General features: G+C 44.5%; 1 protein-coding gene across 2 annotated transcripts in view; it reads right to left on the bottom strand.

Annotated features, from left to right (window-relative positions):
• Nucleotides 1-21,956, bottom strand: part of Gpsm2 (G protein signaling modulator 2) — a 43,550-nt gene extending 21,594 nt beyond the window's left edge. Inside the window, exons 1-3 of one of the 2 annotated variants that reach the window (XM_021631699.2) lie at nucleotides 21,752-21,956; nucleotides 10,561-10,862; nucleotides 118-339 (exon numbers count right to left, since the gene is read on the bottom strand). In XM_021631699.2, the coding sequence (XP_021487374.1) occupies nucleotides 118-339; nucleotides 10,561-10,616 (278 nt within the window). In that variant the 5' untranslated portion in view covers nucleotides 10,617-10,862; nucleotides 21,752-21,956. The remainder of the gene's footprint in view (nucleotides 1-117; nucleotides 340-10,560; nucleotides 10,863-21,751) is intronic. The other variant, XM_021631700.2, reaches the window with a different exon arrangement.
• Nucleotides 21,957-23,730: the final 1,774 nt, after the last annotated feature.

Below are 23,730 nucleotides of genomic sequence, written 5' to 3'. Positions count from 1 at the left end.
TTAAGTTAGAATTCATCAAATATACTGTTGTTGTTTTTTTAAGTGAATGGAAGGATTTTTTTGTTTAGTTTTTTAAGTATGAGTGAATTTGCAAAGAAAATAAAAAGCTGAAATTACCTTGCAAGAGTTAGGTCATGGTGGTGGTATTCTAACGCTTTGGCATAGTCATGCAGGTAGAAGTAAGCATTGCCCAGCTGGCTGTAAATAGCACTGAGTGTTTTGAGGTCTTCAGTTCCAACTTGAACTGCAGCTTCAAAAAATGACACGCCAGCGCGGCAGTCCCCTGATTTACACAGACGCTCTCCTTCCAAGGCTAGCTCAAGGCAAGAAGCTTCCATTCTGCAAAATTATACAGGACAGACACTTAGAGCATTCCAACTGTATCGGTGATTTTAGCTCCCAATAATATAATAAGTGTGGACTTTGTGGCTACCTTTAAAAAAAAAAAGATTTATTTATTATGTATACAGTGCAGTGTGTACCTGCAGTCCAGATGAGGGCACCAGATCTCATCTTAGATGGTTTGTGAGCCACCATGTGGTTGCTGGGAATTGAACTCAGGACCTTTATGCAAGAGTAGCCGATGTTCTTAACCTCTGAGCCGTCTCTCTAGCCCTTGTGGCTACTTTTGATCAGACCAATGCTTAGTTGAATTATAGACACATTACGGACAAAAGAGTACACACTTAATTGTGGCAACAGCTAATTTGCCTACTGGAATTTCTCTGAGCCTCAGAGGTCTCTTAGACTGGGTAGCTACATTATCTTATAGGGAGTTGGTTCTCACTGGCCTGTCTAGAGCAACCCACTCTACTGGGGAGGCCATCTAAAGCAGGGTTTCCATGTACTCGTCCATCATTCCATCTACTCTTCTCCATCTCATCCATACTTCTTTCTCTCTCTCTTTCTCTCTCTCACACATACTCCCTTTCCATTTTTATAAGCACACAAGCAATTATAGTCTAAAAGAATAATGGAACCAAATATCTTGATTCACCAGAGAACTAAAGGTCAAGAAGCTGCCCTGGAAAGCAGTAATTTAGGTGGAGCTGGCTTAGCTGGAGTAGCAGGAGGATGGAGAGCTTAGCTGTACAGGACCTGCCCTGTAAGAGTAAGACCTGATTTCACTCCCCAGACCCATGTAAAAACGCCAGGGGTGGCACATGCTTGTCACCCCGGCCTTGAAGAGGCAAGGGACCGCAGACTTGCTAGCCAGCCAGTCTAGCCTAGGTGGTGACCTTCAGGGCAGTAAGAAACTGTCAAAGAAGATGTATCAACTTCTTGGGAAAAAGGACATGCCAGGCTGTCCTTAGAGCCAGACATTAAAATGGGTTTGTAAAAGTAGAAAATAAATCTGATGCACTAGAAAAAGTTAAGGACTAAGACCAGCAGAGCCAACTGCAAAGCTTTAAGCTGACTCTTGACGTAGAAGAGGCAGCTGTACCCAGCAATCCATAACATGTAATTTCTGGTATCTTCTCTCTCTCCCTTTAAAGATATTATTTATTTATTATGTAACAGTGTTCTGTCAGCATGTGTGCCTGCACGCCAGAAGAGGGCACCAGATCTCATTACAGATGGCTGTGAGCCACCACGTGGCTGCTGGGAATTGAACTCAGGACCGCTGGAAGAGGAGCCCGTGCTCTAACCTCCGAGCCATCTCTCCAGCCCTTTAACAATTCTAAAGACCTAGCCGATGTCTACTGCTTGTTCTTGGATACGTGAACGCACAAGGGCAATCGAGGCTCCAGCGTTGCTGAAACATTAGATGAGACCAACTGGAAGGAGCGAAGGACCACGTGCGTGGAAAGCTGAACACAGTCTAATCCGACGTGCAGCCGCATTTGCACAGTTGACTTATTCTTCCACAGGTCCACACAGGACTACAGCGCCCTATCCTCTCACCCACTCCCTCACACCGGAGCCTTTCTTCTTGTCAGCGAGTAGTCCTCCCAGCTTCACGAGTGTTGGTGCCCTACTGGACTGAGGGACGCTTGAATGAGCAGGAGTAGGGGCTCATTTACCTGAGCTGGGCACTTACCAGGGGCTACTACACGGGGAATATGACTGTCTCCCAGCACCTGTTAACCGCCTCCGGCTCTTCAGGGAAAGGTGGGGCCTCAGGAGCCCCTCCCACACCCATGATGGAATGTTGATGGGCCCAGTCTTGTGCAGGTATTTAGCTATATTTGTAGATTTTGTCTGTCTGTTTTTGTTTTTGTTTTTTAAGGCAGGGTTTCTCTGCTTTGGCTGTCATGGACTCGCTTTGTAGACCAGGCTGGCCACAAACTCAGAGATCTGCCTCTCAAGTGCTGGGATTAAATGATTGTGCCACCTCACCTGGCCTATACGTGTAGATTTTTTTCCCCTCGTTTGTCTTGAGTCAGCCCCACTATGTAGCCCATGCTGGCCTTGAACTGGAGTGTCTCCTGCCTCAGTCTCCACAGTGCCAGGATCACAAGCATGCAGCACCACAAACAGCCATTTATATTTCTTTATATGTATGTTTCAAATTATTAAAGCTTATTCATATCTTTCACAAGTGAAAACTTCTCCTTACATGAAAGTCACCAGATGAGGTATCTAAACCTGCTGTGTTTGTCTAAATATTGAAACCAATGAATATCTAAAAATTGTCAGAGGGAAACATTTGGAAAAGAGAAAAATATATATATATATAACACACATATATAAAATTTTCATATTAAAAATTTAACCAAAACATTCTACTGTACAAAATATATATCAAGCATTTTTTTCTTCCAGGAACAGAACTTCTGAATATATTTCCACAAGATGTCTATGCAAGGAGAGTCATAGCATCACAATATTGCTAGTATGTGTACATAGGAGAGTCCTGGTCAAAATAACTATAATCATGGCTGCAGAGATGGCGCACTGGTTAAGAGCACTGGTTCCTCTTCTGGAGGATCCGGGTTTGATTCCCAGCACCTACCTGGTGACTCACAACCATCTATAACTCCAGGCCCAGGAGATCCGCACCCTCTTCTGGCACTAGGCACACGTACAGATATACCAGCAGACAGAACGCCCACACACACAATAAACTTAAAAATGACATGCCACCATACCTGGCACATTTCACAGAGGGAGAGCAGGGAATCGTCACAGACAGCAGTGCTCTCAACTCAAGCTGACTGGGTTACATAGGACATCAGAGACAAACACAGTTATTCATACGGAAGGCATTTAAAAATGAAACCTATGTGTTTGCCTACATCAATATAAAAGCAGTATCATAAAGCAAACCTCCATATAAGGTAAGTGTTGTCAGTATGAAAACATGACCTCCTGGATCTGTAAGTTTATTTATATAACATACCATCAATCCAAATGACAAGATATACAACAAAACTTAGCTGGAGACAAAATGACATCCTAAGAGTTACACATTTTGAGAGACCATGGTGGCTGCCAGAAGTTCAAATCAGTGCCTAGCCCAATGGTGACCAGAGGGTCTTCCCCCAACAGCTGACGGGACCATATGCAGAGACCTGAGGTCTGGCATTAGGCAGGGAAACCCAAATTGGAGATGTGCACTGAGTCCCTTGGAGTGCAGGGAACCCCACAGAAGAGGGGAAGGAAGGACTGTAAGAGCCAGAGGGGTCAAGGACACTAGGAGAACACAACTCACAGAATCAGCTAAGCAGGGCTCACAGAGTGTGGCGCAGCAACCATCGAGCCTGCGTGGCTCTGTCCTAGGTCCTCTGCATTATGTGTTATGGTTGTGTACCTTGAGGTTTCTGTGGGGCTCCTAACAGTGGGAGCTGAGGTTTCCCTGACTCTTTCACCTCCTCTTGGAACCCTTTTCCTCCTACTAGATTGCCTCACCCAGCCTTTATTATGAGTTATGTGCCTAGTCTTACTGTATCTTGTTATGGTGTGTTCAGCTGACATCTCTAAGAGGCCTGAAAGGGAATGGAAGAGGAGTGGATCTGGGGGAGAGAAAGGCGGAGGGGGGCTGAGGCTGAGCGGAAGAAGGGGAAACTGGGGTCAGGAAGTACTGAAAACAAACAAGTTGAAAAGTTACATATTTGTATGTACATGCATGTGTGGGTTTGGTTGCCTGTATGTATAAAGTCGGGAGGCCAGAGACTGAAATCAAGCATCTCTCCAGCACTCTCCACCTTACTTTTGAGACAGTCTGCTCCAGTTCACTCTATTGTCCGGCCAGTGAGTGACTCACCTGCCTCTGCCTCCCAAGTGCTGAGGTGACAAACTTGCTATCACAGCCAGCTGCTACCTGGGCACTCGAGATCTGAACTCAGGTCCTCATGCTTGTAACTGACTTTACCCACTGAGACATCCCCAGCCTGGGTTACACACTTTAAAAAGACATTCTATGTAACTATCACCACAAACCGAATCAGTCAGCTGTATCCATGCTGGCCTCACTGCCCCCTGAGATTATGAGAATGTTCATAGGGAAATCGAAGTTATTACAGTAACTAACGTTTGAAATAAAACTCAAAACTCCCTGGGGGGCTGTTAATGCAGAGACATAGTATGATTCTATTATATATTATGAGGAAACAAGTTAATATGATGAGAAAATCTCCAAACTCCAATCAAATATTTGTTATAAAACACAGCAAGTTAAGCTTAAACCTTTTTAGAAGAGCATTAAATAATGACAGAGTAATTTGCTGCCCTCTCTGTCACTATCAGAGAACAGAATCACCCCATTTGTTTACCAGTGGGGTTGAAAACAAGAACACACTCAGAAGTGGAAACAGAATGCGGGGGGGCAGTGCCTCTCACAGGCTGGGATCCTGGACTGAATGAAAATGAGGAAGTGATCTGAATACCAGAACACCAGTCACTGCTCTCTACCTCCTGAGTGTGGGCGGAAGGCACCATGGCCGCCATGCCATCCCTGCCCTGGAGGCTGGTCAGGCATGTGACAGTATTCAGAAAACTAATTAGTACGAACAGATCAAACTTCAGGTACAGTCAATCCCTCCTTTGCACAAGCCTGTACTATTTTGGCTCCTCAACTATATTTTAAACTTCACTTTTACATTTAGCGTCTTCCTTACCCCCTTAATTTTAATTTCTTGAGTTCGTATTATATCAGTCAAAGTAAAACAGGATAAAAATCTTGATACTGCATTAAAAAATATCTAATAATACGGATTGTGTTCAAATCTGGCTCCTCAAAAGGACGCCACAGTTCTCCTGGTGGATGATGGGGGTCAGGATTTAGGACCCTAAACAGGAGTACTCTCGACCCTGGCTCCCCCTCTGGGGGTATGCTCCTTAGGCGGGGCCCTTTCCGTCACCAGTCCTAGCTCCTATAAGCAATTTTCATCCGCTTATCAAGTGTATCTCCACGCAGCCCCTCGGGAGCCATTCGCCATCTTCATTCAAGAGGGCTCTCCTGCTGACCCGGAACTTGCTGCGCAGGCTGCACTGGCCACCAGTGTACCCCAGAAATCCCAGTGTTTCCGCCCCACAGCACAGTGCCCCTGAACCTCGCTTTTGCTTGTTTGGGTTTTGTTTTGTTTTTGTTTGTTTGCTTGTTTGTTTTTGTTTGCTTGTTTTTACATGTGTGTTCTAAGGGTTAAACTCAGGCCCACTAACAGCAGAGCAAGCATTTACAAGCGGAGTCTTCTCCGCGGGCCCCTGTTAGTATTTATTTAAAAATTATGCACACAACAGATATAAGAGATTTATTGGATGGAGGTGGAGAGAGAGAGAGGAAAAGGAAAGAGAGAAACATGGTGGAGGGCCCCCAGGAAAGAAAGCGAGAGAGGAGGCAAAGCGGCAGGCTGGTCCTATTGTAGCTTGTGCTTGCGCAGCTGAACCGCGTCTGCCACACACCTGGTGGGCGACACTTGATGACGTCATAGGTTACTAGGTAACCCAGAAGCAGGCTGCCTATACGCTAATAGCCCCCAAACCACCTTTTATAATATTTTCAGTTAATTTATTTGTATGTTTGGTGTATGTACAAGTATGCACATTTGTGTGTTCAGAGGTCAATGGAGGACATTGTGCATCCTGGAATACTGTAAGTGATGGCCAGGAAGCTCTAGGAATCTTCACGTTCCTATCTCCCCCCTTGAAGTGGGGTTACACACATGGGCGTGCCTGGCCTTTACGTGAGTGCTGGGGATCTGAACTAGCTCCTCATACTTAGGCAGCAAACATTTTTATCCATGAGACAGCTCCCCAGTTCTATTTCTTTCCGCCTGCCCCCCTCTGTGTATGTGTGTGTGTGTATGGTATGATGTGCTGTGGATGTATGCCATGTGCGTGGGTGTCCTCAGAGGCTAGAAGAGAGCACATTGGATCCCTGAAAGCTGGATGGACTTATAGGTGGCTGTGAGTCTGACATGGGTGCTGGAAATCAAATTTGGGTCCTCTGCAAAAAGTAGAAAGCTTTCTTACTGAGCCATCCCTCCAGCTTGGAGTTTACTCCTTTGACGTGAATGCAATATTCTTACTTTTACAATATCAAAGTACTGAAATGCTTATAATTTATGTGACAAGGATGAACAAGGACATGTCCCCCCAAAATACAAAACTATAGAAGCTAGTGTAATGAATATAGCATATCCATCTTTCAACTTCACAATTACCAATAAAATCAATCTTTCATCTCCTAAGCTCACACCAACCCCATATTATCTTAAATTCCAGAATGTATATAATTTCACTAATAAATAGTGTATATTGCTGAAAGTATTTTTTCTATCATTAAGCACTTGGAAGAAAGAGGTAGGGCTATTTGAGCTCAGGAGTTTGAGACTAACCTGATACATGGTAAGACCCTGTCTCAAAATTGAAAGAGAGAAAGGGAGGGAGAGAAAGAGAGAGAGGGAAAGATGGAGGAGGAAGATATTGAGAAATAGAAATTGTATGTGTAAAATTATGTCATCACACCTGAAGTTCTCTAAAGTCAATCATAATTTCTTAAAGTTTAGAAATGTATTCATTTTTTATCAACATACATGCTCCTACAGAGGTGTAAAATATCTCCTAAAGTATTCTGAAGTCCCCAGGGGGAGGCTTCCTTAATTATCAAGGAAAATACTCCAAACTGCAGTCCCTGACCTATAGAAACTCCTCAAGGGATAGACAAGGAATTCTACATGAAAGGAACCAGATGGATAAAACATGGCATGCCAAGCACGCACTTCCGCACAGGAATGAGGCCACACCTAACGCAAAACATGCGCTTCGTTCCCTGGAACTACACACGACCCACACCCTACACAACTCTGTACCCTAGAGCACTGATGAAGCCAGGGATGTGCTCAGTAAGCTTTCACTACAGACACTTACAAATCTTTCCACAGTGAAGTCCTACAGCAACCAGGTCTGGCATCATGAAAAAAGAAAAGGAAGGTCTTCCCACAGGCAGGGGCCTGATCCTTTCCAGTTTATCTACAGTTCACACACTGTATCAGAGGGCGTACCACTCTTCACAATGGTAAATAGACAATAAACCTGTACCGGGTTTATCTGATGTTAATGTAAAACAAAGTTCAACAAAGGCGTGTATACCAAACGAATGCTCAGCAACTGAGCTGCCCGGAGGCACTAACAACCAAAGAAATAAGGGAGAGGTAAAGAAGGAAAAACAAGCTGGGGACAGTGGCAGGCCTGTAATCCCAGCACTCAGGGAGGCAGAGGCCAAGAGGCTGAGAGGAGGCCGAGAGGAGGCAGAGGCCGAGAGGCAGAGGCAGGAGATCTCTGTGAGTTTGAGGCCAGCCTGGTCTACAAAGCGAGTCCAGGGCAGCCAAGGCTACACAGAGAAACCCTTTCTCGAAACACAAACAAACAAACAAAAGAAAAAACAGCCATTCGCCCTAACTACAGTTTGGGCTGAGACAGAAACATGCACAGGTCACAACATGAACACACTGAGGAGCTAGAAAAGGTTCCTATCTGGGGTTTCTGGGCTGAATCTTAGGCATTTCTTAGGGATTCGGGCGACCATGCACAGCTTAAGCAAAAGCATGGAGACAGAACAGTACAATGTGCAGGCTCCACGAGAGCAGAAGGTGGAGCATCGCTCACTGTGTTCAGCTTGGCTCTGCTCCAGCCATCTAGGGCCCACTCTGGGCTCACAGTTAGCTCTATCTTCACGGACCCCCCGGTGGCCAATGACGGTGATTCTAGGAAGGGTAGGAGTGGGTAATGCTGGGAAGGAGGAGGGGAGACACTGGGAACCTGAACCTGTGCAGGGTGAGGAAGATGCAGACGAAGCTACCAAGTACTCAAGAGATCTTCCTGCAGGAGAGAGTGTGGAAGGAAGGGAAGAGAGATAAACTTTCAGGTCTGAGGAGATACAGTAGCCTAGGGTTGACATGACAGTACTCCACGTTAAATGCTTGTCCAAGGCTGAATGCTTTCCACTCTCCTTTATTTAAGTCTTTCTTTTCTGAGATAAGCTCTTACTCTGTAGCTTAGACTAGTTCTCAGTATAGCATAGGCTGGCCTTGAACTCCCGGCAATATTCCTGCTTCAATCCCAAGAGCAGCGATTACAGATAGGAGCCACAGACCTCAGACTTAAACATGTATGTATGTACATGTGGGTATACATAATTACATTTGCTTACCTTGTAAGTATGCATGCACACATGCCTTGTGTACAGGTACCACAGCATGCCAGTGCTGTCAACTCTCGAGTCAGTTCTTTCCTTCTACCTCATGCGCACCAGGGGATTAAACTCGGGTCGCCCGTTTATGCTGCGAATGCCTTTTCTACTGTGCACCCTCACCAGCCTGACATGTCTAAACATTTTTAGTAAAAACATCCTTACTATGCTGGCAAGACAGTCAGGTTAGTAAAATGCTTGCATAAGGACATGAGTTCTAGGCTGGTAGGATGGCCCAGTGGTGCTTATCACCAACCTGGTGACCTGCGTTTCATCCCCAGAATCCACACTGTGACAGGAGAGAACCAGTTCATACACACTGTCTTCTGACTTCCTTAACATTCACGCACACTAAATAAATGCAATCTAGTTTTTAAAGGAAAAGAGAGCCTAGGACCTACATTTAAAAACCTAGGTGTGATGAACTGATTGGCCTGCTCTTTGATCACCACCCCCTGAGGGGGGAGCAGCCTTACCAGGCCACAGAGGAAGACAGTGCAGTCAGTCCTGATGAGACCTGATAGACTAGGGTCAGAGGGAAGGGGAGGAGGACCTCCCCTATCAGTGGACCGAGGGAGGGGTGGAGAAAGGAGAGGGAGGGAGCTACAGGGGTGATACAAAGTGAATAAACTGTAATTAAAAAACAAACAAACCACCCACGTGTGGTGCCCTCACTGGGGAGCAGACACAGGCAGACCCCAGGCTTGCTACCAACCAACCCCACTGGTGAGGTCCAGGCCGATCAAAGACCTGTCTTTAAAAAGACAGTAGATGGCACCTGAAGCTGTCCGTGCACGCACACACGCATGCACGCACAGACACAGACACACAGACACACAGACACACAGACACACACACACACACACACACACACAGAGTCTCCTTACATTACCTGTATAACCTTTCTTGGCACCATGCCCTAACACAAACCATCTATTTCACAGCATAAATCTATTAAACACTTTAAGACATGAAGGATTGGGGCTGGAGGGATGCCCTCAACAGTTAAGAGCACTGGCCACTCTTCCAGAGGACCTAAGCAATTCCCAGCGACCACATGGTGGCTCACAACTGTAATACAACCGGATTCCCTCTTCTGATTGCATGAAGACAGAGCACTCATATACATAAAATACATGAATAAATTTTTAAAAACGACACAGATTTAGTAACAAACACCTTCACACAGGAGATTTCTGAGATTAACTCAGTGGCAGAGCACTTGCCTACCATACCCACGGTCTTGGGTTCAATCCCCAGCAGGAGGGGAAACAGAGCAACACCTGATTTGATTTCTATTCATCACTCTGAACCTCTGCTGTCCATTTCAGTAACACATTTTGAGCAAATCTACTATATATATGTATGTATATAATCATCTTACTAAACAATGTTGACCAGAACTTCTACAATAAATGCCAGATGACAACAGAGATATGCTTGCTTTGTTCTTATGCAACCAGAGATGTCATTAGTATTTTATTACCAAATACGAGGCTGGCTGCTGATTTGTCTTGTTTAGAAAGTATCTACTCATTCCCACTTTATTTAACTTGTCTGTTTTGAAAGATCAGCCAGAAAAGATCACCACTTAGAAGCTTCACAGCAGCTCGTCCACCTGTTACCCACAAAAGTTTTAAAAATAGATTCCATTTTTGCATTTACAGCGCACAAGTTACAAAATATAAAGCAGCTATTCATAAATCCTCCCAGCGAATATTAATAAATTACAGTACATAACCAGTCTCTACTGCCATTTTGCCTCACCAGCACACAAAACTTACCACCAACACAAAACCCTGCTTGCAGAATAGACTAAATTTTAGTGGGTATGTTTTGAGAAATTTGAAATTGAAAAATGAAATGGACAAGAATTAAATACACATCTAAACACTAGACACACATGCTACACACTACAGCAGTCTTACCTGTAGCGAACATGAAAAGAATGGTCTTCCCTCATGCTTATCAAATTGCCCTCCATCGAGTCATATTATAAGCTGGGAAAGTTCGAAATTATTGTCTCCTGTGCCAGTGCAGTCCTTTCCAGCGCAGGAGTTTGCAGAACACTGTCCGGTTAGTACGTTAATGAGTTGGTGTTAATACATCCTAAGCTCCTGCTTGTTCCTCATTAATAATGAAAGGAGGTCAATGTCAGACAGCTTAAAGGTTCAAATGTGTCCCAAATCCTGGCATCTGTGGCCCCTTCAGCAGCACTTCAGCAACATTTCTGTAAAAGGAATACAAGATGCTTTGCTGGAAGTCCTGTTTTCAAAGGTTAACCTAAAGCAACTTGAGCTGTCCCTGATCGCATAGCCAACACCATCGCCTGTGGTCAGGCCAGTCACTACATTAGAAGCACAGAGGTGACTTTCAGAGGTTTGGTTGAGAACTGCACTTCAAACTTTAACACGGGCTCAGACTGTAATCATCTTATGCAATTACTACCATAATGGGAATCGTGGGAAAAAGCAATGTATCAGATTACTACCTTAAAATAAAATCCTGATTCTTTGAGCTTTTAAAAACTGCTATTAACAAATCGAGATAAGAGCCAACAACTGAACTCGGCAAATCTACTCTTTCAAAGATGAGACAACGGTCATTACATTACATTTGCATTGATTTGCAAGTATGTTCGATTTAAAATAGTTGCATTGATATTGAATAGGTACAAAAAGAATTTAGGAAGTATGTATAAATGAGAAAGAACGAGACAGCAAAATATTTACTTAACATAACCCAGCATAAGTCGATATGCACCCCTACTGCTCTGAGAGTCTCCTTGACACCCCAACTTCTCCTCTGCCTTCTGTGAGGTGCCCTCTGAATGGACTGTTTATCTTGCTCTTGCTTATCTTAACTTTACCACAAGTGTGTGCAATGCTGAGCAACGCTTCAGCTCACTTTCTGTGGCTTTGTTCAAAATGTTTATAAGAGTCACTTAAATCACTGTTGCCCATAGCAACAATTTGTATATTTCATTTCCACAACACACTCCACTAGATAGCAAGTGTAAGTGTATCTTTCTTTTTTTTTCTCTCTCTCTCTCTCCTTTTTTTTTTTTTTTTTTTTGAGACAAGGTTTCTCTGTGTAGCTCTGGCTATCCTGGATTCCCTTTGTAGATCAGGCCTGCCTCTGTCTCCTGGAGTGCTGGTATTACAGGCTTGTGCCACACACCCGGCTCCCAAGTGTATTTTTCAATCTACAACTGATGGGCATTTGGATTGTAAAATTTTTTTGTTCCTATTTTTCTACTATTATTAAATGAACTTCAACAATGGTATTAATAATCTGATGTACTAATTAGGCAACGTAGTTAGAGAGAATAATAAACAGATGACTAGAAGAAAAAAAATCCTACAGAGTAGCTGAGGGCAAGAAGGAAGGAAAGGAGAGGCCCTCAGATGTAACAGGAGGAGTAGATACAATCTTAATGCACAAAGCCCTAGTTTTCAGACTTAAGGGCACCAATCAGCAGATGGAGGCGGCACAAGTCCCGACACAGTCCACAGAGATGGTCCATGCCCAGACATTCCACAGAACCGCGCATGAGATGAAAACTATAAAGAAATAAAGATGACTGTCAAGCCCGGGACTTCAGCATCGAAAACAAGCCTTCACACGCGAGACTGCCCGACATCTTTCCCTACATTTGCAAAAGGCGAACAGCCGCTGCTTATTTTCAGTCCTATTGCAAGGCTGTCTCCTGCTTTAAGCGGTCTCTTCCACCCATTTGTCCCGGTTTTTCTTCGCACCGCCATCCACAATAAAGTCCAATTCTTCTTGCACGTGACAGTCTGTGAGGGTCACTGCTACGTCACAGCCGGACTGTAAATAATGAACAAGCTTCACTGCCATTAGAGCAGAGTAACGGGGGGGGGGGGGGGGGGGAGGGTCAGCTTTGGGAGACAATGTTTCCTAGAGGAAATGAGGTTCACACAAACAACCAGCGTGGCAAGTAAGGAACACACACTATTCTTCCTGTTCCTTCTCTCGTCCAACAAAGGAAGCAATAGCTTGAGGATGAAAAGATATGTTACAGCTATTAGCCGGCAACTCCCTTCCTCCCCCTTCCCTGCTCTGACACCCTCCCCCCAATTTCATTGTGTATCTTTCTCCCTTTTAAAAACATGACAGAAAGGAATTAGTGTAGACGCTCAGAGTAACCACTCTGAAGTGCATCTAGATTACACAGCCAGCTAAAAGGGCAACCAGGTGGTCATCCATTATTCACTGTGAGGGCTGGCCTGTCATTTATAAAGTAAGGTGCAAGGAAAGGTATTTGGATCTAACTTAAAACGGAGCTGTATTTAAAGATCTTGTCTTCTATGAGATAATAATGAAATTCCAACTTTTACTAATAACTTAAAATGTTTACACGGTTAACAAATTAGCAAGCATATATGCAGATGAAGTTGTAGTTTTTGATAAAAACTGTACATAAAACCACACTGCTGACTGAATAACCAGTTAACTGATCTGTTTTGTTCTAACTTAGGGTCTCATGTAGCCCAGGTTAGCCCTGACTCCCTACCAAGTCAAGAAACTTCTGATTCTTCTGCCTCCAACTCCAAAGTCCTGGGATGAAAGGTATGCCTCGTTAAGAAAACTCCTAAATAAACTGTTAATATGGTTTTAGTATTCGCAAATTTATTTCCCCAAAATTCACTCTGAATTCTACGCTCTGTAACAACTGCAGCATTTTATTCTCTTTCAGCTCAGGCCCTCTACATTGCTTACACAAGTGCTCTTGTACCTGACTTTTTTTTTTTTTTTTTTTTTAGTTTTTCAAGACAGGGTTTTTCTGTGTAGCCTTGGCTATTCTGGAACTCGCTCTGTAGACCAGGCTGGCCTCGACCTCACTTAGATCCACCTGCCTCTGCCTCCCGAGTGCTGGGATAAAAGGCCCTGACATTTTAAAACTACTCACTGAGCAAACAAGCCATTCTTGGCTCCCTATTCACTGCTCTAACCAGTCTTGTAACAATGTTTCACTATGTTCTATTTTGCAGTTAACAAATTCAGTTCGTACTTAGCACTACATTTGTGCATATGCCTATTTATATACAGTATACTAGTAAGATACACACATTATATATAAATACACAGATAGCCATCCTAATCACATTCACAGCAATTCTTAAAATGTTTCTTAGAATAAGAGATTTTTAGCCAGGTGCGCTGGCACACACCTGTGATCCCAGCACTCAGGGAGGCAGAGGCAGGCAGATCTCTTTGAGATCCAGCCTTGTGCATAAAGTGAGTCCAAGGACAGCCAAGGCGACACAGAGAAACCCTGTCCTAAAAAACAAAAACAAAAGTAAATTAGATATTTTGTTTGGTTGGTTGTTTTCCTGAGACAGGGTTTCTCTGTGTAACAGCCCTGGCTGTCCTGAAACTCTCTTTGTAGACCAGCCTGCCTCTGCCTCCTGAGCACTAGGACTAAAGCCATCACGCCAGGCTTAGAACGACAGATTTTAATGACAGAACCTGCAGATGGAAACAGGAGTTCTGAGAGAACAGTGAGAAGTGGCCGTTTCCGTCACTTCCATTACGACTCACAGCTAATAATTTGGAAGAAGCAGTAATCTCCACCACCTCTCCCAAGCACGCTCCAAAAACCAAGGACAGCAGAGGCAGCAGCAGCGGTTTCTGTCTGGCCATAAAGAACAAGGAGACTGGCAGAAAGATGGAACTCTGACCGATTCGCACGCTACCCTCAGATTAGAAAGTCCCACAGGGACCGTCCCCAGACACGGCTAGTGGACTTCGGGGACTGTCCAAGGTATGTAACCAGTGTGGACTAGAGATCCTGCCCCAGGTTGACTCCACTGACAAAAAAGGTCACAAGCTACACATGGGGTTGGAAGCCGATGGAACAGCGCTTCATTTCCAGCATGCACGAATTTATCTCAACTGCCTGCTCCGGATTCCAGCCGAAATGACAGGAACTCTCAGTCTGCTTCTTTCGGCCAAAGGCCTGAATAAAGGCAGCTGGAGAGAGGGCTCAGTGGATACTAGCACGTGTTGCTCAAGTTCTATTCCATTTTCATGGCTCACAACCATTCATAATTCCAGTTATGATGCCCTCTTCTGATTCTGCAGGCAGCAGATAGTCCTGAAGTGCACATACAATCAAGCAAGCAAACACTCATGCACATAAAATAAATCCTTTTTTAAAAGTCTGTATGTATTGGCAGCACTCATCAGATAACTTCCTTTCCTTATCCAAGCCAGGTCAGCTAAGCAATTTTATCTTTCACATCTTATTAATTCACATCTTATTAAGGTACAATATTCAAATTCGTAAACTCCCTTTGGTTGTAATATTTCATGTCAAATACAACAGCTTCGACCAACGAAAGCAGGAATGAGTAGGGATAATCAAGAACAAGCTCAAAACAAGGTCCTGCTATATTAGAATTCAGGGGACAGGCTCTAGTGTCGCATTACACGTCATGGTAATCACGGAAGAAATAAAGCAGACTGCCAAAACAGCAGTTCTGGAATGAACTCTTCCTAGGTAAACTGGTTATTTTGCATCAAATTATGTGCTTGTAAGAAGTCATAAATTTAGTAATCTAACCCGGCTCCTTCCTCAGCTCCTGTCTCTATTCTTCGAAAGGTAAGTGGAAACAAGTTGGCAAGTGTAAAGAGTAAGGCCTGCAAAACCAAGAGAACACTAAGTGTTCTTACTTAAGGAAGGTGAGGCTGGGGGATGGCTCCCGAGAGAGGAGTGCTTGGAAAGACACCTGCAAACGTGTGTACATGCATGCACATACACACAAGACAGACACACAGACACGCACACGCATACACACGCACATCACACACACAGATACAGACCACACACCCACACCCACCACAGACACACTCACAGGCACACACACCCAAGGCTAGAGAAATGGCCCAGCACTCATGAGTCAGTAGGGTTCTTGCAGATGACCCAGGTTTGGTTCTCAGCAGGCACATGGGGGTGAGGGGATTGTGACCACCTGTCGCTCTGGCTCTGGGAGATCTGCCACCTTAGGCCTCTGAGGGTACTTGTAGTCACATGCACAGACACACACAGACACACGATTAATAACAAATCTTAAATTCTCTGAATTTAAAACCAAAAAAACAGAAAACAGCACAAAACAGAACAGTGGGATGCTTATATGAGGGAACCTAAGCGTGTTTGCCAGGAGGCAGAGACATGGTATACACATGGCCCTACGGGTAGCATAGGTTCGAGTTGATTGTGGTTCGTGCTCAGGTCAACAAAAGGCAAAACTTATTTTGACATCAAAACACAGCAGTAATGTGAGAAGCCAGTGCCTAAAGCGAGATGGTCGGACCCAAGAACAGCTGTGCCCTTAATCATGTCATCAGAGCAGCTAGAGGACCACGAAAACGGCCCACCCAGGCAAGCGAGGGGCTGACAGGACTTCCAAGAAATAGTGCCCACGGCAACTGGCAAACTGGATTAAAAACTACACTGTGAAAAAAACAAAAAACGCTGGACTGTTTCAATGTGTTAAACCTGTACTTCACAAACAACTATATTCACCAATGGTAACTAAGAAATTAGCATCTCAAGCTTGAGATACAAAAAGCTGAAAATCAGATAAAGGTTTGCAAGGAAGAAAGATCTGAGTGCTAGATTGAATTTATATCTTTTCTTTAACATTGTTATGAGAGAGATGTGTGTGTGTGTGTGAAGTGTGGTGGGGGTCTCCTTCCACCATGGTGTCCAGGGATCAAACTCAATTCCTTTTACCTTTGAGCCATCTCTACAGTCTGAATTTCCATACATCTTTAAAGCTAAAATCTGTTCATGAACTCCCAATCTTCTTCTTTTTGAAATCTAAATCATTATAAAGTCAATAGCAAAATTAAAAACAAATTTTTTTTTTCACCAGGGGTTAAAAAAAAAAATCAAGGCAATATACATTAGTCCCAATTCTTTGCTCATTATTGAGCAATTCTTTATCCATTATTGGCTTACAAGCCAATAATGTAATCAAACTGTGCATAACACGACTATTATCTCAGGATATATGATCTACCAATATCTGTTACATGTAGTTTTACTATTAACTGGCATGTAGGCTTAAAATCTTCAATGTCAAAGGAAGGTTAGTTTTAGCAACAATGCTGGTCTTGGTCATTTTCTTCTCTCGCACAGTAGTTACTGAATTAGAACTCCTGCACCAAGCACCTGTGTCTATTTTTATGTGTGGCCGATACATGGATGTGTATGCACATATGAATTCAGAAGCAGGTACTCTCACATGCATGTGTAGAGGCCAGAGGTCATGATTGACCTCTCCTGCTCTCCATCTTAATTTTTTGACACAGGGTCTCTCACTCAAGGTGGATTTTGCCAATCCAGCTAGGCTGGGTGGCTGGGCAAACCGAAGGACCCTTCTTGTCCCGCCTGCCAGTGTGATTATAGACACTCATCAGCACAGCCCTGATTTGTTCTGTTTTTGTTTTTGAGGGGTGTTTTCTGTTGTGTGTTGGGGGTGGGGCTGACCCGGGCTAGCCCTGCACTGGCTCTGTAGCCAGGAAGACCTGACCTCTGGTCCTCTTCCCCACTACTCCCATGCAACTAGGCAGTAGGCACGTGTCACCAGGGATTGTTCCCAACAAGACGGCCATTTAAAATCACGAGGACGTCAGGGCTGGGAGTGTTACTTCAATAGCACAACACGCGGCTGCCATGTCTGATAAGCTGTGTTTGGGTCCTAGCTGACTGTGGGGTCAAAGACTACTAAACATGTTCAAGTAGAAGAAAAAGGCTTTACATTAAATATGCTCATGACATCAAACTAATATTTTCCCCATTAGTTGGTTTTATATCTCATCATGCTATGCTCCAGAATTTAAAATTTTCCTTTCTGCAAAACTATTTCAAATAGACAAATCTTTTAACTTCATTAGTTAAAATTAACAAGCTTTCAAAGGGTTGGGTTTTTGGTTTTGGTTTTTTTGTTTTGTTTTGTTTGTTTTTTGAGGCAGGGTCTCTCTATGTAGCGCTTGATGTCCTGGAATTTGCTATGTAGACAAGTCTGGCCTTGAACTCACAGAGATCCACCTACCTCTGCCTCCTAAATGCTGGGATTAGAGGCGTGTGCCACTATGTCCAACACTTTCAATGACTTGTAATGACATGAGTAAAAATGATCTCTAGCTAAGTATGCTTAATACTTAAATCGGATATACTAACGTAAAGCTCAGCTACAGAAGATGTGGTAACCTTTTTAAAAGAATGGAAATGGAGGCCATTTATTAAAGGAAATTTATTCAGTATTCATGAGAACCAGATTGGGCAGGGAAAGGCATACATTCAAAAGCCCCTTGCTGCATGAGACCTGATCCCTTACAGGTTATTTACATAGCACCAGGAGAAAATTCAGTAACCTTAAAAAAAGACATTCTAAACTTTAATTTAATACACTGACATAGTCAGTACTTTCTAAAGGACTGTTCATGTCAAAACTAACAAACAAACAAACAGAAAGAGATCACAGGAAAGGTTACAATCTAAAAACACTAAAAGCACAAAACAAGCCCAATTTCTAAAACGAAAAACAACATAGACATTTGTTAACTTTTCCTATCTTAGTCTTTTAGCTAGTAAAGATGGGTTTATCTTTTTTATCTTTTTTAGAGACTACACAAATTATTATACAAACATTATATAAGAGTTCAAAGAAATAAATGTAAAATAGTTCCATGACTACTACTATTGAAAAAGAGGAACAATTATTAGTCAAAAATGGGAAGTATTCAACTCTGAGAAAAACTAGTTACCAAGATTCTTGAAAACATGACCCACAGCCATTTATTATCACATCTTTTCAGTTTCAATTACCTACAGTAAATGGTAGCCCCAAACTACTAAGTGCTAAATTCCAGAAAGCAAATATATTGTAAGACTTTACTTATGAACCACTCTGAGTGTCCTGATGAAAGTCCCCAGTTCTACTAAGAACATGAATCATCCTGTGTCCAGTGTTTCCACGCTGTGTATGCTACCTGCCCTGTTAGTCACTTACCAGTAACTATCCTGAGCAGTCCATATCGCAAGTCCTCATTCAAGTAATTGTTATTTTACTTAATAATGACAATTTCATTACAGTATATTGCTACAACTGCTCTACTTGCTACTCGAGGTTTCAAGACTGTTGGTCTTAAATGTGTCCCCTGTGGATAGGACAGGCTACTATTCCAATACTGGTCAATCACCAACTTTAATCAGTCAGTACATGTTCATAACAATGTAAAAACTTAACAGTGGAAGCAAAAAGAACTGGTTCTTCCTCAGTAAACAGCACTACATCAGTCCTCTGAAAAAGGCAACATCAACTTTAAACCTATTTTAAAGCAAAAATGCATCCTAAATGAAAAACAAGACAGCCAACAAAAGAAGGGCTCTAGAAATTGGAGTTCAGAATTTCTTATAGGAAAATATATATAAAACATGATCTTATATATAAAACAAATTATTAATCACCTTCTATGGAAGGAAATGTTTCTACTCAGTTTAACTTTATGAGGTTATATGAGAAGGATTCTAATTTAAAAGGAAAAAAAAAGCCAGGGGAAGCTAGGAAAGTTGTACTGCAGGCACTGTGAGGGATGGGAGAGCTTATTAGGCAAACAGAGCAAGGCCTTCTATTTAAGGGAAGCAACTCAAGCAAAAGCAAGGAGGTGGGGTGTACAGGCTGCTCTGGGGGAGGGAAGCACATTGGTCAGGAGTGAAAGAGACTTCTGAGAAGGTAGAACAGTACCAAACTGTGAGGGCTCCCACTGTCTGGCGTGGGCACATTTTTGGCAGTGTGTTTCTGCAAGGAGAACCTTGTAGGGCTTTTTCCTCCTCAAACAAAGAAATAGCAAAATTACATGTAAGGAAGGGAAGCTGGCAGCATCGCACAGGGTGGGATGAGGAGACAGAGGTGAACAACACTGCAAAAATTCAAAACTGAGTAAGAAGCCTCTCTCAGAACACCAAGTACATCACTCTGTGCATAACAGATGTCCAACGATCCTTTGGTTTCTTGCCTGGGAAGAAGACAAAAACTGTTAGGCAGCAAAGGATTCACCAGTGTTGGGCTGCGGGGTATAGCTCGGTACAGTGGAAGCATGCGAGAGCAAGAACTGGGGTTCAACCCCCGGCACTGCAGAAGATAAAAAAGAATTCTGTAATGGTGCAAAAACAAGAGTATTAACACATTTCTGTTACAGTGAGGACTGCATTTATATTCATGTAAAAATTAATAAAATTTTACTCTCCTGCTTTTAGAAAGGTTAAAAGATATGGGAAGTGTTATCTGATTTAGGAGACGAAAAAGCAAGGTTAGAAGGGCAGAAATATTCCTTCCCATTTCACAACAAAACACTGACCACATGCGTGGGTTTAAATAGAATGTGCCACAAATGGGATTCAGAGATGGGTGGGGATTTAAATTCATTACTCCTGGTGCTCTGAGACTGGGTGGCAGTTTCAATCCCACCAGCAATTTAAGAATAACACAGTCTTAAAAATAAATGTCCACAGTTGGTGTCTTTAGGTAAATCTTGGAATATTTCATGGATAAGAAAAGGTGAAGGCTGGGGCTGGGGCTGTTTTTGCTTAGCATTGCGGCACTGGGAAGGTGCAGCCAGGAGGACCAGAGTTCAAGGCCAAATTGGGCTATCTGGGACCCTGTCTCAACAATTAAAGAGAAAAAACGAGGTTCGGCCAGCCATTTTACACCAGGTGTAATTTAGGCACGTCTGTAATCCTGGCTGCTGGGGAGCCCCAGACAGGAGGATTCCAAGTTCCAGGCCAGCCCTGGAATCCTAGGAACCTTGTTTCAAATAAATAAACGAGCTGGGATGTACCTAGCGACAGAACCCTTGCTTAGTGTTCACATGGCTTAGGGTTCAAAGCCAAGTATAGAGGCGGTGGGGTGTGGAGGCCACGCTTAAAACTACTATATTCCATTACTTTTTGTTAAGTAGTCTATATTAAAATCTCAGATTTACATTAAAACACACCTGTAATCGTGTATGTTTGACTTACTGAAAATTCACGCAAACTGCTTTTCTGTGGGACATGCTTAGACAATATCCCCCAGTCCGAGTTCATAACCAGTCCAATCCTTGACTTTTAAGTTAGAAAAATAACTGGCAAGAGGAACCTATGGATGCCTGGAACTGGCCTGGCATCCCTGAGCTGAGCTGAGCTGCGCCGCGCCCCGCCCCGCCCCGCCCTCCATCCCCCACCCCCCACCCCGCGCGCCCTGTCAAAGGACAGCGATCTTCGCTTTTGTACTTGAGCATAACTAATCGGTGCTCTTGCATGCAGAACCACCCCCACTCCCAGGCAAACGTGCTCTTTATCAGAAGCAATCACGACGATCGTTAACAAGCCAGAAAACCTTCAGTTCAACCTTCCAAAGAGGTAGCCTGAAGAGTTTGCTCCGCTGGTGACGAGAACTTCCAACACAAACCACACAGCGCTCCCGTCGGTCCTCGCCAGGGAAAGTCCAGACCTTGCCTCTTCTAATTCTACAGTGCGGTTAAATTATGCATGAAGGCAAATACAAACTTCCATCATTCCTCGTTTCAACTGTTCAAATGACGCGGGTTAAAATTACCTGTTTGCCATGAAAACACCAGGAAATTAAGTTTACAGGTGTCGGGGGTGGTGGGGGGAAGGTCTCAGCATTTTACGCTTGCTTTCAAACCGTTCGCAGCGACCTATCAATTTCACCTGCCAGCAGAAAACCGACGAGGCTGGGCTCCGAAGGCTCGGGAGTCTGAACGTGATCTGACGAAAACTGCCTGGTTTGGAGACCAGGGGCCGGCGGCGAGCCTCGGGCGCGAATGCACGGGGATGCAACTTCGTGCCTACCGCCTGTTCCACGCTCGGAAAACGCGTGAAGTCGCTGCATCCCAGCAATGCTTTTCAAGCCCCGCAGAACCCGGATCCCCCGTCGCCCAGCACTTCGGGGACAACAGCCGGGCTCAGACCCCGGCCCGAGGTCCGGGCGTCCCCCGAGCCTGGCGAACTTACGTGGCCCGAGACCCCGCCACACGCCCCCCGCTCCCCTCTCAGTCGCCCCCTCGGGCTCCACTCACCTCCCTCCGGCCGGCGGCTCCAGGGATCGCGACGCCGCTGCAGGGATGAGCGACTCCGGCCGCAGCCCCGGGGCCGCAGCGCTTCCCCCGGGCGGGTCCCCGCGGCGACGCCGAGCCCAGCAGGGGCACCGTGGGAGGCCGGTGCGCGCCCCCGGCGCCCGCCCCCGGCGGGTCACGTGGGCCAGAGCTCCGGACTCCCTCCCCCCCTCCCCTGGCCTCTCAGGGTCCCACCGCCAGCGAGGATCCCACAGCGCCTGTGCTCCTCTGCGCCTGCGCCTCGCCCCAGGCTCGCCTATTCAAACCGACAACGCCCCGCGTCTTTTGGACCGGCCAATGGGGAGGGCGGGGGCGGGGCTAAGCGAGTTGAAGGCGGGGCTAGGCGGGTGGGGGCGGGGCTAGGTGAGCCGGGGCTCGGACCTGCGAGCTTGCCTTCCAAACTGTGCTTTTATGCTCCGAGTGGATCCTCCGCCCAACTGGAACCTTATTGTTCTCGAATGTCTCCCGCAGACGCCGAGAAGTGCAATAATAAACGTCAGAGTTCAAGCTGGGTCTAGTTCAGACTCTGAACGCTGGAGCCCCAATCCAGCGCCTATTTCCCTGCAGGCTCAGTCCCGCCCTGGGAAAGTCTTCCAAGAGGCAGATGTGAGAAAGAAAGAGGCCTGTGTGAAAGGAACAGAGGGTCCCGTGTGGAAGTCTGAACAACGAGCCTCAGTTCTTGAGGCTGTGTCACCATTCTGGCGTTCCCAGCTGTTGGAAAAGCAAACTTCCTTTGACTGCAGGAGGATCGCTGGTTCCCAGGAAAAACAAGAGTTTAATCAGCTTCAGCAGCTACGCTTCCATTCTATTTATGTCTTCATGTCAAGTTCACCAAAACAAAACAAAACGAAGAAGATTTTGGTTTGTTCCCTTCATAAAGTATTCAAACCAGAGCCTATCTGGTGTGAAGCTGATGGCGTTACTCGTGTATAGCCACTGGTTGTTTTCTCCAGTGGGATGACATTTTAGTGCTTCACGGAGCTGAGCACTTGTGGAGAAGTTCTGGTTGCAGTGTCTCTCAGATGATGGCCATGACCACTGTTCCAAGGAACGTTTCTCCTTCCGTGTGTGTCATGGAAAATTGTGTAGAGATAGTGTCTGGCAGCCACCAAACCTGGATTTGAGTTTCAGCTCGGCCTCTTCCGACTGACTGACCTTGAACAAGTTAGCCGTCCTCTGTAGCCTCAGCCTCCTCACCTGTAAAACACAGATAATGAACCCTCCCCTAAAAAGGCCTGTCATGATGCTTCAGGAAGTGAAGTTTATGAAATGGATGACACAGCTGCTGACACATGGAAGCTGCGCAATAAATGGCGCCCTTATTGTTAGTATCAGGAGGTTCTTGTAAACAAGCGAATTAGCTGGTTGTACTGTTTCAGAGGTAGGTATTACAGGTCTTCCGCACTCATAAATTCTTTGTGGGTGTTGATATGGTAAACCACAAAGGAAGTGTTTTAAATTCGGCACAACCAAAGTGACTCTGTTTCTTCCCCCTGTCTCTCGTGTCATGGATTTGACTTTCTGACTCCGCTGATGTATCAGTTAGGTACATCTTCCTAATCACTCCAGTTGAATTGTCTTGTAGGTTAGCTTTCCAAAAGCATACGTACATCCGACTGTGCCATTCTTCTACTGGAAATGGTTAAAACAAACAAACAAAAAAGTAACAAGGTCTGGGTATTGTCTCCCATGCCTTTAATCCCAATCTTGGGAGGGACAGGCAGGTGGACTGTGTGTTTGAGGCCATCCTGGTGTACATAGTAAGTTCCAGGAGAGCCAGCACTACAAAGTGAGACCTTTTAATATATATATATATATATATATATATATATATATATATATGTATATATCTGTATGTATATATCTGTATGTATATGTGTTATATATTATATATGTATATAGTTAAACTATATATATACACACACACACATATGTTAACAAGA

The sequence above is a fragment of the Meriones unguiculatus genome, chromosome 10 (genome assembly GCF_030254825.1).
Source record: "Meriones unguiculatus strain TT.TT164.6M chromosome 10, Bangor_MerUng_6.1, whole genome shotgun sequence".
Taxonomy (NCBI): domain Eukaryota; kingdom Metazoa; phylum Chordata; class Mammalia; order Rodentia; family Muridae; genus Meriones; species Meriones unguiculatus.
This window is presented reverse-complemented; position numbering and strand designations above follow the sequence as displayed.